A 14,300-nucleotide genomic window follows, 5' to 3' on the forward strand; every position below is an offset into this window, starting at 1 on the left:
GGGGCTGCGGGGGGGGGGCAGGCGGGAGCCTGGTCTGGCTGTGGCACCTGAGCCCACCTCCTGCCCCCGAGGACTCGCCCCAGGAGGGGCTGCCTCTCAGCCACAGCTGTCCCCGGTCCCCGTCTGGCTGGGGACAGACACCCACCTCCACCATCGCTTCTCCCACGGGAGCTTCCAGAACTCTCCAGAGAGAGACTCAGGCCAGGGGCTGTTTCTGGCTCCCTTCCGAGAGACTCCGGGGGAGGGGCTGGAGGAGGTGGGTGCAGGAGAGCCCCACAGAACCGTGGCCCCCGGCCGCAGGGGTCAGGGCCGGGCAGCTTGGCCACCCAGCGTCTCCTGTAGGTGGAAGGCACTGCTTGAGGCTCCCACCCTGCTGGAGGACCCCAGACTCCCTCTGGGACAGGCGCATGGCCCCCGGCTCTGTCCCAGCCGAGACACCAGGAGCTGGAAGGTGCTTATTGCAAAGCAGGGAGCCACCACTGTGTCCCAGCTCCCTGCGGGGTCGAGGGGTCAAGGGGTCGGGGCGAAGGCTCTTAGGGACAGAAGTGGGGGTCGGCTCGTGGGCGGGCCCCTGGCTGGTGCGCTGTGCCCGTGGCCCTGCTCTGATTGGCTGGTGATGCTGTCCTTTGGGGAATTTTGATGATGGCGGAGCGGGCTGCACGGTCACGCTTGGCCATTTTTGGCACAGAAGACCAACCATGTGTTATCCATAGGGAGACAAATGACCTCAGAGTCCTGTGGTCAGGGACCCTCGGTAAGAGGCTGATCTGCAAAGCAACTTTTTTTTTTAAATAATGTTTTTCATTTATTTTCTAAAACAATATGTATTTGAAAGGTAGAGTTAGAGAGAGAGGAGAGTGAGAGAGGTCTTCCATCTGCTGGTTCTCCCCCCAGGTGGCCGCAATGGCCGGCGCTGGGCTGACCCAAAGCTATGAACCAGGAGCCTCTTCCAGGTCTCCCATGCGGGGGCAGGGCCCAAGACCTGGGCCACCTTCCACTGCTTTCCCGGCCACAGCAGAGAGCTGCATGGGAAGTGGAGCCGGCGCTCACATGGGATGCCGGCACTGCGGGCAGTGGCTTTACGGCTGCACCACAGCGCCGGCCCCCTCTGGGTCTCCTCCATGGGGCAGTCGGACACAGGAAGTGGGCTGAACCCTCCGCGCCTCGGGCCGTTTTCTTCTGTGACTTACCTTTGCGTTTTTAAGCAGTAGTTATTCTTCACTTATTTGGCAGAGTGACAGGACAGTGAGTGACACAGACAGTGCTGGCTCACTCCCCAGTGCCCCCAACAGCCAGGGCTGGGCCACAATAAAGCCAGGAGCTTGGAACTCAGTCCGGGGTGTCCCACACCAAGCGCTGGGCCCATGGCCGGCCGCCTCCAGGGCGCGCATGCGCAGCACTCCAGCATGGGATGTGGCTGGGGGGGGTCTCAGTGACTCTGCCAAACACCCACGCCTGCCGAGAAGCTGAGGGAGGGCCGGCCCGCACGTGCTGCCGCCTGCAGCCGCCACCTCACTGAAATGTTGGGAGCGCCCCGTACCTGCCAGATACCCAGCTGCGGCTCTGGTGGCCAAGCCCTTAGCGGCCACCTGGCTGAGTGGGGCTGGGGGAGGGCCCCAGGGCAGAAGGCTGAACAGCAGCAGGGGGGCCTGGCCTTGGCAGGGGCCCCAGGCTGAGGGCAGCTCCTCCAGGGCACGCCCGCCGCGGGTCCTTGCACCTGCTCAGGGCCAGTGAGGACAGTGGCCGTCCCACCTGCTGGAGGGCCAGGGTCTCCAGCCCCCGAGGCTGGCACAGGAGGAGCAGGGGGGTAGAGGGTGAAGGGGTCATCAACACAGCCCGACCGGGGGTGCGGGAGGGAGGGGGAGGCAGTGGAGCCGGGCAGGGGATGACCCCTGCCACACCCTGAGCCTGGTCTTCACCCTCCCTGAGCCCCTCCCAGAGGGACCTCCAGGCCTTGGGGCAGGGGGCGCCCAGACCCTGCGCGGAGGAGCTGCAGGTGTCCCGGCTGTCACCTGGCGTGGGGGACAGGCCTCCTCTCCCTCCTGGGTCCCGCCCCGGTGCGCTCTGCGGGAAGCTGGGACAGGTTCCTGGGCCCCCTCGGGTGCGGGGACCTGAGGTGGGGCCGGCGCTGCCGTCTGGTCACTGGGGGGTCGTTGGAGAGCTGAGGTGGAGGACATGGGGGGAGGGGTGGGCTGGGCCTTGGCTTGCTGTCAGCCGGCGAGGAGGGCAGAGGCCACTGGTGTTGCGTGGAGACCCCGACCCCAAGGCCCTGCAGCTCCCATCTCAGCGCTGCCCTGGGCAGGGAGTCTGGGGGGTGCGGAAGCGCTTGGGCCCCGCAGGCCCAGGGGGACCAGTCCCGGGCCAGGCCGTGGGAACCCGCGGGACTGTGGGGACCCCCGAGGGTAAGGCCGCCGACCGCGAGACGGGCCCTCGGCGCGGGGTGCGCGTCCTCGGGCCGAGCTGAGACCCGCCCGACGTCCGGGACAGAGCCGCGACCGTAACAAAGTAGCCTTTATGGTCCCCGGGCGCCCGCCCTAGGAGCCCCGTGGGCTCGCGCGCTTGCGCCCCTCGCGCTCCGCCTCGGCCGCCCCGCGCGCTGGATCCCCGGAGTCTCCGCGCGGCCGCTCCGCGCCCGGGGTCCCGGACTCCCCGCCTGGGGCGCCGTCGAGACCCCGAGGGGGCGCGCGGGGCAGGGGGCGCGAGCCCCGCGGGCGCGGGTCGGCCTCGCCGCTGTGCAGGAGCACGAAGCGGCGCTGGGAGCGCAGAGGCAGCATCTTGTGGCCCAGCAAGCTCTTCTGGAAGGTCTCGAGCGCCAGGTCTGGGGGCGGGGCGGGGCGGGGCGGGGCGGGGCGGGGCCGCTTTAGCAGGGCGCACAGGCGGGCCGCGGGGCGGGGCGGGGCGGGGCGGCTGCGGGGGCGGGCGGCGGGGAGAGGAGGGGCGGGGTGCGGGCCGCGGGGGCTGGGGGCTGGGGGCGGGCAGCGGGGCCGGGGGCGGGGAGAGGAGGGGCGGGGGGCGGACCGCGGGGCCGGGGGCGGGGGGGGGCGGGGGGCTGCGGGGGGGGGCATCTGCGGGGGCCGGGGGGGGGTGGCTGCTGGCCGCTCACCCAAGGTCTCGGCCACCACCTCCGGAATGACTTCCTTCAGCACTTGGCAGTTGGTGTGCAGGGCGGGGTTGGAGTTCATTTCCAGCAGCCACACCTACGCAGGCCACAGCATCGTCCCCACCCGTCCCTGGCCCTGCCCGCCGTGGACGGAGGGTCTGGCCAGAGGCCCGCCCAGCCCCAGGCACCTTGAAGTTCTCATCCACCAGGAAGTCGCAGCCGATGAGGTCGAAGTAGCCGAGCTTGCACTCCAGCTTGGACTTGACGGCCAGGAAGCAGTGGGCCATGATCTGCTGCATGCGCTTCTGGGGGGGCAGCGAGCGGGTGCCCAGCCGTCAGCCACCTGTCAGTCACCTGTCAGCCACCTGTCAGTCACCCAGCCGTCACCTGGCTGTCAGTCACACTGGCTGTCAGTCACACTGGCTGTCACCCCGGTTGCCCCGGCTGTCACCCTGGCCCCAGCACACGTGCACTCCCCCAGGGTTAGCCCATGCACACAGAGTGCGCCTGCCAGGGAGCAGGCGCTGGGGACGGCAGCAGGGACCGCCCGCAGCCAGAGACACCCGGGGGTGCCCGGCGCTGACGGCCAGGACACGGAGCTGGCCCTGGTTCCTCGCACTCCCCGCTTCCAGGAAAAGGGACAGTGAGCGGGCCCAGGAAGGGCCTCCTGGGGGAGAGGTCTCGAGGAAGGGCGGAGCAGGACGATGCCCGCCCGTGGGTGGCAGTGGAGAGAAGGCAGCGAGGCCCTGGGGGCGCGGCTGCCAGCTGAGGTGCAGGATCGCAGGCCAGAGAGGAGGAAGGACGCCCAGGGACCCGCGGGCGGGCACCGCCCGGCCGACACACGCAGAGCGCCAAGGAGGGGAGGGGAGGCAGGCAAGGCCCCAGTTCCCACCGTGACCCTGAGCAGGACACGCTCAGGTCGACCTCATCCAAGCTTCAGAGTTTGAGCCCAGGAGAGCGGCTCACCCTGCTCAGGAGGAGCCCAGCCCCCTGCTTCTGAAGACACATTTGCCTGGCACAGCGGGTAAAGCCGCCACCTGCAGCGCCAGCATCCCATATGGGCACCAGTTCTAGTCCCGGCTGCTCCACTTCTGATCCAGCTCTCTGCTGTGGCCTGGGAAAGCAGTGGAAGATGGCCCAAGTCCTTGGGCCTCTGCACCCACGTGGGAGACCAGGAAGAAGCTCCTGGCTCCCGGCTTTGGATCAGTGCAGCTCTGGCCGTTGCGGCCAACTGGGGAGTGAACCAGTGGATAGAAGACCTCTCTCTCTCACTCTCTCTCTCTGTCTCTCGTTCTGCCTCTCCTCTCTGTGTAACTCTTTAAAATAAAAAATCTTAAAAAAAAAAAGAGGTGGAGGAAGAGGGGGAGAGAGAGATGGGGGGAGAGGGGGAAAGAGACATCTCCCACCTGCTGGGTCACTCCCCAGATGGCCACAATGGCCAGGGCTGGGACAGCCAGGAGCTTCTTCAGGTCTCCCACATGGGTGCAGGGGCCCAAGCACTTGGGCCATCTTCCACTGCTTTCCCAGGCCACAGCAGGGACTCGAACCTGCACCCATGTGGGATGCCAGCTTCACAGGCAGCGGCTCTGCCCACTGCGCCATAGCACTGGCCCCCACAACAGTCTTCAGCAACCACCAGGTCAAAGAACACACAGAACTACTCGGGACAAATGAAAACAGAAACAGGACCCAGCAAAGCCCATGGGCGCAGCGGGAGCAGTGCTGAGGCGGCCACAGCCACGGTCAGGGCAACAGTCACCTTTGACCCCAGGGGACTACAGAGAGCAGGTGGGAGGGAGCAGCCGGAACCCCAGAGGAAAACAAACGAAACTAAGATCACAGATCAAGGGCGCCAGATGGGTCAGGCCCTGCGGAGGTGAGTGGACCGCAGGAGGACGCTGTGACCCCACAAGGACCCCCGCGAGGACGCTATGAGACTGGAGCAACGGGAGTAGCCCCCGGGAGACGCCCAGAGTTAGCACCAGCCCGGCGCAGACCCCTCCCACCCAACACCAACAAGATGAAGCCAGAAAGACCCAGAACAGGGGTGTGGCCTGACTCACAGTGGGGTCAGCAGCACCCTGACAGCAGACCCAGAGGACACACAAGGAAAGGGGCCAAACACACACCCACACCCACACGCACACGAAGCACGCCTACCACACATGCCATAGAACACGCCCGCACAAACACCCATCCCCACCACCCCCACACAGAACATGCACCCCCACACACGCACACACACAGAACATGCACCCCCCCACATATGGAACACACCCACCACCCACAAGGACTACACCTACCCCACAGGCGCACATAGGACATCCCACAAGGACTACACCTACCCCACACACGCACACAGAACATCCCACAAGGACTACACCTACCCCACACACGCGCACAGGACATCCCACAAGGACTACACCTACCCCACACACGCACACAGGACATCCCACAAGGACTACACCTACCCCACACACGCGCACAGGACACGCCCACCCCCACCCGCACACGGAACACGCGCCGCTGTGCCAGTTCACTGTTGTGCCTGCAGCACCCACGGACACCAGGCAAACGCACTGGAGTTTGAAAGGAGAAGTAACCATCACCATTGTCAGATGACAGGACCTGAGGAACCTGATCCTAGACCATCCACACACACACACACATGAATGAACACCCAGGCACACATGTGCGCACACACATGGACACGATGACACGCACACACGCACATGCTATTAGAGCTGACAAATCAGCAACAACATGAGAGCAACATGCGGGGCTGTGGCGCACAGGTAAAGCCGCCGCCTGCAGTGTGGCTCTGGAGAGGCGCCGGTTTGAGTCCCGGCTGCTCCACTTCCAATCCAGCTCTCTGCCGTGGCCTGGGAAAGCAGTATAAGGTGGCCCAAGTGCTTGGGCCCCTGCACCTGCGTGGGAGACCCGGAAGAAGCTCCTGGCTCCTGGCTCCTGGCTCCTGGCTTTGGATCAGTGCAGCTCCGGCCATTGCAGCCATCTGGGAAGTGAACCAGCAGATGGAAGACCTCTCTCTCTCTGTTGCTCTGCCTTTCAAATAATAAAATAATAACTTCCTTAAGAATAACTTTTGTGATCAAAGCACATGATCAAGAAAGTGAAAGGCCGGCGCCGCGGCTCACTAGGCTAATCCTCCGCCTGCGGCGCTGGCACACCGGGTTCTAGTCCTGGTCGGGGCACCGGATTCTGTCCTGGTTGCCCCTCTTCCAGGCCAGCTCTCTGCTGTGGCCCGGGAGTGCAATGGAGGATGGCCCAAGTGCTCGGGCCCTGCACCCCATGGGAGACCAGGAGAAGCACCTGGCTCCTGATCAGTGCGGTGTGCCAGCCGCAGCGGCCATTGGGGGGTGAACCAACGGAAGGAAGACCTTTCTGTCTCTCTCACTATCCACTCTGCCTGTCAAAAAAAAAAAAAAAAAAAAAGAGGAAAGACAAACACAGAATGGGGGAGAACATCGGCAAAATGCGGGTGCTCCGGGTCGTGTCCAGAACGAAGACCTTTTACTACCGAGTGCAGACAACGGCACTGCACACTGCGGGCTCCGGAGAAGGCACAGACGGCCAGAAAGATGGCTCGGTGCTGCTGCCATCAGGGAAACACGACCCAAGCCACACTGCACTCCCGTGCCGCGGGGGAAACAGCCGGTGTGGATGAGGCCGCGGAGCGGTCAGGGAGTGGGGCTGTGGTGATGGGGAGAGACCCAGACTGGCAGCTCTGCCTGCCCCTTGCCTCTCATACATTCACCACTATTTTCTAAGTGAGATGTAAGTGTTGCCACACGGCCCCGCGGTCCAGCCCCAGCTGTGCTCCCAAGAGAACCGAATTAATCCCATCCACACCCTAGCTTGTCCTCCAGCGGGCACAGGCCTCGGGCTCTGCAGCAGACACCGGGTGGGGGGGGGCATGGCCAGCCTGCACGCTGACCGAGCAGGCGGGGAGGGACACGGGCAGCCCGCACAGGACTCATTCTTGGGGCAACAGAAGTTCAGTGGTGATGGCTGCACAGTTCTGTGAACGCAGGAGAGACCACTGACCCGGTGCATCTCCTGGGAACTGCCATCAGGGAGAGACACGGGACAAGCACAGGGGCCAGTGACCGCACACACTGCTGTGCCCAGGGAGCCCGTTTCAGCGCCAGCTTCATGCCCAGCTGCTCAGCCGCCCTGGCCACCTTGGCTGGGCCTCGGAGCACCCGCCAGGAGGCGGAGACTCAGAACGAGACACCTGGGCGTTGAGCTGCCCAGCTCCCGGGTCCACAAGGGCACCCCTGCTGGGCCCCTCTGCCCCCTGCTGGGACGGCAGGATCCCCACAGAGCCCATGTCGCATTCCCACATCTGTACACATGCACACGCACACACATGCGTGTGCACATGGCCGCCGCAGACGCACTGTGAAGGTGGTGAGCACCCAGTCTCGGGGCAGGCCGGGGGTCTTGCTGAACTTGCTGTTGATGTAGTGGTTGAGGTGGTCCATGCTCCACACCGTGTCTTCCTTGAGCAGCAGGTACAGGGGGCTCTTCTTCTGCATGAACTGGAGGGGTGGGTGCAGGAGCTGGAGGCCAGCACCCAGACACCCAGGGCTCCTGACCCAGCACCCCGGGGACCCTGCCCAGGAGCCCTGCCACTGCCAGAGACCCCTGTCCACAGGCCCCCTTCTCCACCGAGGTCCTCTCACAGCCCCTGGCCAGGTCAGAGGCTACCAGCCAGGACCCCTTCTCTCAGTTCCCAGGCAGGAAGCCCCTCTTCTGAGCTTACCCCGAGGCTGGGGGCCCTCACCTGGAAGGGGGGTCCCTCACCTGGTTGGTCAAGTGGCCACTGAGGTCACTGGAGTCGGGGTCATAGAGGCTTAGGGTGAGGCGGGCGTAGCCGTGGCCGAAAAACACCATGTGGGGCACGGCGCAGGCGATGAGCAGGTAGGCACGCACGTCAAACTTCTTCCCGTCCAGGAGCAGTGGGTTCTGGATGTACCTGGGGGCACCACGGGGCTGCAGGGGTCAGGCCGCTACCTGGCCCGGGAGGTTTCTTTGGGGCCTCTGCCCCTGTCCCAGGTGTGCCCGACTGAGCTGCAGCCGTGGGAGGGTCGGGGTCCCAGGTGTGCCCGACTGAGCTGCAGCCGTGGGAGGGTCGGGGTGGGGAAGAGGAAGAGGAAGAGGAAGGCTCTGGGTTCTTCACATGTCTGGGGCACCACAGGCCACGGCGCCCACAGCAGGGAGGGAGGGAGGACCCCTGTGGGGCAGGTGGGAGGGGAGGTCGGCCGCAGCCAGAGCCAGGCCCACGCTGGCCAGGGCTGAGGGCCGGTGGACTTTTCTGAAGCCGGCCCTGAACCCCCGGCCCCCGTGGGCAGCTCAGGGTCTGAGCTCAGCCCAAAGATAAGAGCCATGGGGTACTCTTGGGAAGGAAAGGGGCTGGGCAGGGGCTGGGAAGGCTGGCATGGGGGACCTGGGCAGCTCAGGCCACCTGCGGGACAGAGGAGCAAACTCACCAAGCCCTCCTTGGTCCTGAGCCCGTGTCTGTGGCCCTGGGCAGATGGGACCCCACCCCTGCAGCAGGTCCAGGCCCTCACCTCTGCACCACCCGTGCCTGGGGCACCCGGAAGGGCATCTTGCGGGAGCTGGCGTCCTCCTCCCCACTCTGGGCCTTGGCCTGCAGGGTGGCGACATCGTCCTGGCTCCTGAGCAGGAAGATGCCTCGGCCCTGGTTGGAAGCCGTGGGCTTGCAGATCCACACCTGGGTCTCTGCGGAGAGTGGCCCTCAGCCCTGGCCCTGACTGCCCGGGCTGCGTCCTGCCCCCGCCGGCCTGACCTCACCATCGAACAGCGAGAAGAAGGCCTGGCGCTCCTCCCTGACGTCCAGGCGGTAGGTCTCCGGAAAAAAGTCCTCCATCTTCAGGGCCCTGGACAGCAGGGTCGTGGGCAGGGCAGCCCTCAGGGGCGGGAGGGGTGGCCAGGCGGGGTGCAGGGGAGCAGTGTCCCTGCCTCTCGGGGCCCCTTCCTCAGTGCTGGGACAGTGCTGCCTGCCCTGGGTGGCCAGTGGACCTGTGTGAACTGGGCCAGGCCTCTCCCTGCCCGCCCTGCCCTCCCCAGCTAACACCAGGCCCCCTCTGGCCAGCCCCCCCCTGCGCTGGGCTGGAAGCATCTACCTCGGGGGCTCGTGGTGTCCAGGGCTGCCCCGCGCAAGCTCCACCAGAGAGGCGTGCCCCGAACTCCAGATGTGCACCGAGTGCACAGGGGACCCTGGCTGGCGTTGGGAGGAGGGTCTGAAGAGGGGGAGGGGTGGGGAAGAGCCTTTGGATGGAAGCAGACGGACAGAGGCTTCGTGGTGGACACCTGAGGGCGATCAGTCCAGCTGCAGGGCGGGGGGCGGGCTCTCGGGCGGGGGCTGTGGGAAGGTGGGGGCGGGGCAGCGCACTCCAGAGCAGGCCCCGGCTCACCTGGCCTGCGACCCGGGGCCCGGCTGGTGGACCTTGCTGGAGACGCGGGCGCACTCCCGCAGGGCGCTGAGCAGCCCGATCTTAGTGGTCAGCAGCTTGTTGTTGGGCAGCTGGAACAGCAGCTGCTCGCCTGTGGCGCAGAGGAAGGGTGGGGCTGCACGGGCGCCGGCCTCGAACCGCGTCCCACAGGTGCACCACCCCCCCCCCCCGCCTCCTGCAGGTCCACCGCCCAGGCCCCACCTCCCGCAGGTGAGCCCCCCGGCCCTCCTCCCACAGGTGCTGCCCCCCACCTCCCGCAGGTGAGCCTCCCGGCCCCCCTCCTGCAGGTGCACCCCCCCGGCCCCCCTCCTGCAGGTGCGCCTCCCGGCCCCCCTCCTGCAGGTGCGCCCCCTCCATCCTCCCTCCCGCAGGTGCGCCCCCTCCATCCTCCCTCCCGCAGGTGCGCCCCTGGCCCCCCTCCCGCAGGTCCACCGCCCAGGCCCCCCTCCCGCAGGTGCGCCCCCCACCTCCCCTCCCACAGGTGCGCCCCCCATCCTCCCTCCCGCAGGTCCACCGCCCAGGCCCCCCTCCCGCAGGTGAGCCCCCCGGCCCTCCTCCCACAGGTGCTGCCCCCCACCTCCCGCAGGTGAGCCCCCCGGCCCTCCTCCCAGAGGTGCTGCCCCCCACCTCCCGCAGGTGCGCCCCCCGGCCCTCCTCCCACAGGTGCTGCCCCCCACCTCCCGCAGGTGAGCCTCCCGGCCCCCCTCCTGCAGGTGCACCCCCCGGCCCCCCTCCTGCAGGTGCGCCTCCCGGCCCCCCTCCTGCAGGTGCGCCCCCTGGCCCCCCATCCCGCAGGTGCGCCCCCTCCATCCTCCGTCCCGCAGGTGCGCCCCGGCCCCCCTCCCGCAGGTCCACCGCCCAGGCCCCCCTCCCGCAGGTGCGCCCCCCACCTCCCCTCCCACAGGTGCGCCCCCATCCTCCCTCCCGCAGGTCCACCGCCCAGGCCCCCCTCCCGCAGGTGCGCCCCCGGCCCCCCTCCCGCAGGCACCTTCCCGGAAGCTGCAGTAGCTGTCTCTGTGCTTCACCTCGCACCACTTGAGCTTGTAGTCGGCGCAGCGGTCCTGCGTGCGCCGCCAGCCCTTGCCCGTGCAGTAGGCGCTGATTCTGCGGGACGGGCGCGGGGACGGGCGTAGGGGGCGGGGCCGCGCGGGAGGAGGGCCTCGGGGGAGGGGCCTGTGGGAGGCGGGGTCGCGGGGGCGGGGTCGCGTAGGATGAGGGGTCCAGGGGCGGGGCGCGGTGACTGACATGGCCCCGGGGGCGGGGCCTGGGGAGGAGGGTTCCCCCGGGGGGCGGGGCGGGGCGCGGTGACTGACATGGGAGGAGGGTCCCACGGTGGGGCTCCCCCACTCACATTGCGGCCCCGTTGGTGCCTCCGATGTAGAAGAAGGGCCCCTGTCCCACGCTGGGCGGCTGCCCGCCCTGGGGAGCGGCCGCGGGCGGGGCGGCGCCAGCGTGGTCCGGGTGGTCTGAGGGCAGGTGAAGGTCAGACGCGCAGGCCGCTATGCGGCCAGGACCCCTGGACCTCCCAGCCCTGGCAGCCCCCACCTGCGTCTTGGCCCTGCGTGGGCAGGAGCCCCTTGTCTCGGCCGCTGCCCATCCGTCTCCCAGGGGCCCAGCCTGTGCAGGGGCGGATCTGGTGGGTGGGGGGCACCCGTCTGTCGGGCCAAGCCCAGCCCACGACCAGCTGCACCGGGCTCTCACCCCAGCCCCTGCCTCATTGCGGCTTGCAACTGACCAGAGCCTGAGGGTGATAGTGACAGGAGCAGGCAGGGCTGGGGAGTGAGGCGGAGTGGGGGCACACACAGCGCCGGGGCCTGCCTGGAGGGCCGGGGTCACAATGTCCATGATGATGTCATGAGTGACCCAAAGGCCGCTGTCAGGCTGGGGCTGTGGGGTGGCATGGGGTGGGGTGGGGGCCCTCCCGGGACTGACTGGGAGGCCCTTGGCCATGAGGCTGCCTAGCGGTCACCTGGTGCCCTGGCCCGGCACCGGCACAGCCTGGACCGCCTCTTCCTCTTGGCGCTGAGCTGGGCCCGCGTGGACGGTCTCCGGCAGTGGATGAACCGGGTGTGGCTGCGGCCGGCTGGCTTGGGGGCACCGGGCCGAGAGCCCCGCTGGGAAGACGGGACCCCCACTCTCCTGCGGGATCTCTGGGCAGCCCGCGGGACCAGCCTCTGGACAGGGCGCAACGTGGGGCCCCCCCTGCCAGGGGAAAGGCGTCTCCCAGGGGGCTGGGTGGGGGCCTCCCCCCGGGGCCGGCTCCCAACCCCACGGTGGCTGTGGGGCCGGGCGGCCCGTGCTGCCGCGGTGCCCTCCGAGTCGGATCTCTGCGGGGCGAGCCCTGCCTTGCCCGGCCCGTCCATCTGGCCTTGAGGAGCGCGGTCTGGCTGTCGGCTGCAAGGAGGCCGTGGTCAGGGGTTGGAGGACCGGGGCATCCTGAGCGGCACCCCGCCTGCTACTGCCGTCCCTGTGGCTGCCTGGCCCCACGGCCCGACCCCTGGATCTGGTCCCCAGGTGCCACCTTTGCAGCATGTCAGGGAACCTGTGGCCACTTCCTGGCCTGCGAGTCCATGGGTGGCCTGCTGGGGGAGAGGACTTTCTGCAGGTCTGAAAGAAAGCAAGCAGTGGGGATGCTGGGGCGGCTGGGAGGGGCCTGGGTGCTGCTCCCGAGTGAATCCCTGGGCAGCCAGCGGATGCCTGCCCAATGGCGGTGATGCAGGTGCCCGTGGCCTCTGCCCCAGAGTGGCAGCGAAGGAGCTGCCCGGCTCCAGGCACTGGGAGGATGGGGCCAGGCCTGGAGCAGCCAGAACCGAGGCTGGCAGGCACCCAGGGCAGGGTGGGGGCGCGGGCAGAAGCTAGGAGCTCCCCACACAGGAGGGCCGGGTGTGGACGCTGGACCTGGCCTGCAGGGCCTGACGATGGGGCAGCAGATCAGTTAGACCCCCCCAGCACCCTGCTCCGAAGAGTCCTTCTGGGGCGCTGGGACCCCCAAGACGCCGCTGAGCAGTGCCCAGAGCCCAGGCTTCTTAGGGAGGAGTTCCAAGTGGGAGCCGCAGAATGACACGGACACAGCTGGACACATGCGGGGGCACACAGGGACACAGGCACATGTGGACACACGGGCACTCACAGACGTGTACAGACACGTATGCGTAGACACGCTTGGACAGACACTCAGACACAAGCACACAGAGACACAGGCACGGACACAAGTGGACCTGCCCTGATATGCAGGGACACACACAGAGAGGTGTGGAGGAAGATGGGCGGAGGTGGGCGTCATGGATGCTGATGGAGGGGTGAGCTGGGAGGGTGCGGGCAGGGCTGCTCCCCCAGGCTCCAGCTGGGCACTGTGAACACGGGAACAGTGAGGAGTAACCAGCAGGGTCCTGTCCAGGAGGTTGTGCAAAGGGGCCCCCCGGGACAGGAAGGGCCCAGTTCCAGCCCCGCCCAGGGGCCTGCGAGCACTGTGGGGGTGTCGCGAGGTGTGGCCGGAGGGAGGCCGCAGGAGGGTCCTGGTCAGAACCCTGGAATTGTGCACCTGGTGGGGGCAGCCGAGGTGGGGGGAGGCCGCGGGAGGGGTGGGCGGGGCTTCGAGAGGCGACGTCGCGGGAGGGGCGGAGCGGGAGCGGGGCCTCGGGAGGGCCTCCGTGCTGGGGCTGAGCCCCGCCTGCAGGTGCAGATCTGGGGCTTCGGCAGGCGCCTGCAATAGGCAGGCGGGAGGAGGAGGGTCCAGGGGTGAGGGCTCTGGAGGCCTAGGTTCGCGCTGGCCGCGGCCGGAGGAGCCCCAGGCAGCCTCGGCTCTTCCGTCGCTCGCACGCCAGGTTCCTGAGTGGACTGCATGGCTACTTCCTGTACGCACTGTGAGCAGCGCCACCAGGCGGAGGACGCAGGGGCCCAAGGGTCAGGAGCCCCAGGCGCCGCTGCCCCGGAGGCCACGCCAGCCTGAAACCACCCGGTGTGGTTCGCGGGGGCGAGGCCTGGCCCTGCGGGGGGCGCCGTGGACCTGCTGCCCAGCCGGCGGGGCAAACTCTAGGTTTTTACCTGGTGAGACGGGCGGGCAGGAGGCCGCCCCCTGGGAAGGGACACGCGAAGTATTCCCAGACCTGGGAACAAGTGACCAGAGACCGCGCACGGATCAGCCTCTGCCCGCACACTGCCGCGGGCTCTGAGGAGCTGCCGTGCATGGAAGCCGGCGCCTTCTGGCCAGGGACTGCGAGAGACACGGGGCCCGCGGACTTCAGGGAGACAGGAGGCAGGTGGTCCTGAGAGTGCCCAGCCCAGCCGCCCCACCCCCTCCCTGTCCACTCCCCTCCCCCGCCGGCCTTCTGCTTCAGGCAGGGGCCCAGGTCTGGTGGCCGAGGGGGGCGCAGGAGCGCAGGTGCAGACTGGCGGCCGGCCTGTCCCTCTTACCTGCCTGGCGAGGTCGTGAGAGCCCTCTGCTGGACACAACAGTGGCGACCTGGCAACTGTCTCCCAGCAATGGTTACCTGGCAACCGTGATCCAGCAGAGCCCTGCGGGTTTTAGGTGGACTGGGCAGGGGTCTCTAACCCTTGGGTGCACCCCCACTGCTGGGGTCATGACCTCTGACCCTCACCTGGTTCTTCTGTTGTCCTCATGACCCTCCAGGGTGACCCCGAGAGGTCCTCCGTCCACTGGTTCAGTCTTCAAATGTCTGAAGCCAGGAGCCTGGAGCTCC

The 14,300-nt window shown here is 67.8% G+C and overlaps 1 protein-coding gene across 11 annotated transcripts; it reads right to left on the bottom strand.

Annotated features, from left to right (window-relative positions):
- Positions 1–822: 822 nt before the first annotated feature.
- Positions 823–14,073, bottom strand: TTLL10 (tubulin tyrosine ligase like 10). 11 transcript variants are annotated; one of them, XM_051840514.2, is made up of 15 exons: positions 14,014–14,030; positions 13,707–13,813; positions 12,122–12,179; positions 11,570–11,994; positions 11,146–11,217; positions 10,952–11,066; positions 10,589–10,704; positions 9,562–9,691; positions 8,939–9,024; positions 8,695–8,866; positions 7,928–8,099; positions 7,522–7,662; positions 3,289–3,405; positions 3,104–3,197; positions 825–2,818 (listed from the first exon to the last, which is right to left on the bottom strand). In XM_051840514.2, the coding sequence occupies exons 3-15, from the start codon at positions 12,130–12,132 to the stop codon at positions 2,535–2,537; spliced, it is 1,935 nt and encodes a 644-aa protein (XP_051696474.1). In that variant the 5' UTR covers positions 12,133–12,179; positions 13,707–13,813; positions 14,014–14,030; the 3' UTR covers positions 825–2,534. The 11 variants fall into 11 exon arrangements, with proteins under 11 accessions (XP_051696470.1, XP_051696474.1, XP_051696469.1 ...); XM_051840516.2 differs by lacking the exon at positions 13,707–13,813 and adding an exon at positions 13,645–13,706 and having other exon boundaries at positions 826–2,818; positions 12,122–12,207; positions 14,014–14,064; XM_051840512.2 differs by lacking the exon at positions 13,707–13,813 and having other exon boundaries at positions 826–2,818; positions 12,122–12,207; positions 14,014–14,073.
- Positions 14,074–14,300: the final 227 nt, after the last annotated feature.

Source organism: Oryctolagus cuniculus, chromosome 7 (genome assembly GCF_964237555.1).
Source record: "Oryctolagus cuniculus chromosome 7, mOryCun1.1, whole genome shotgun sequence".
In the NCBI taxonomy this organism is placed as follows: domain Eukaryota; kingdom Metazoa; phylum Chordata; class Mammalia; order Lagomorpha; family Leporidae; genus Oryctolagus; species Oryctolagus cuniculus.

Excerpts from the sequence above, each read along its gene's own strand:
- TTLL10 (XM_051840509.2), bottom strand. The coding sequence starts at position 13,787 with ATGCACGGCAGCTCCTCAGAGCCCGCGGCAGTGTGCGGGCAGAGGCTG. Across the intron at positions 11,995-13,644 it reads CTGCCCGCCCGTCTCACCAG|CCGACAGCCAGACCGCGCTC; the intron begins GTAAAAACCTAG and ends GCCTCCTTGCAG. Across the intron at positions 9,025-9,561 it reads GGCCCCGGGTCGCAGGCCAG|GGCCCTGAAGATGGAGGACT; the intron begins GTGAGCCGGGGC and ends CCTGCTGTCCAG.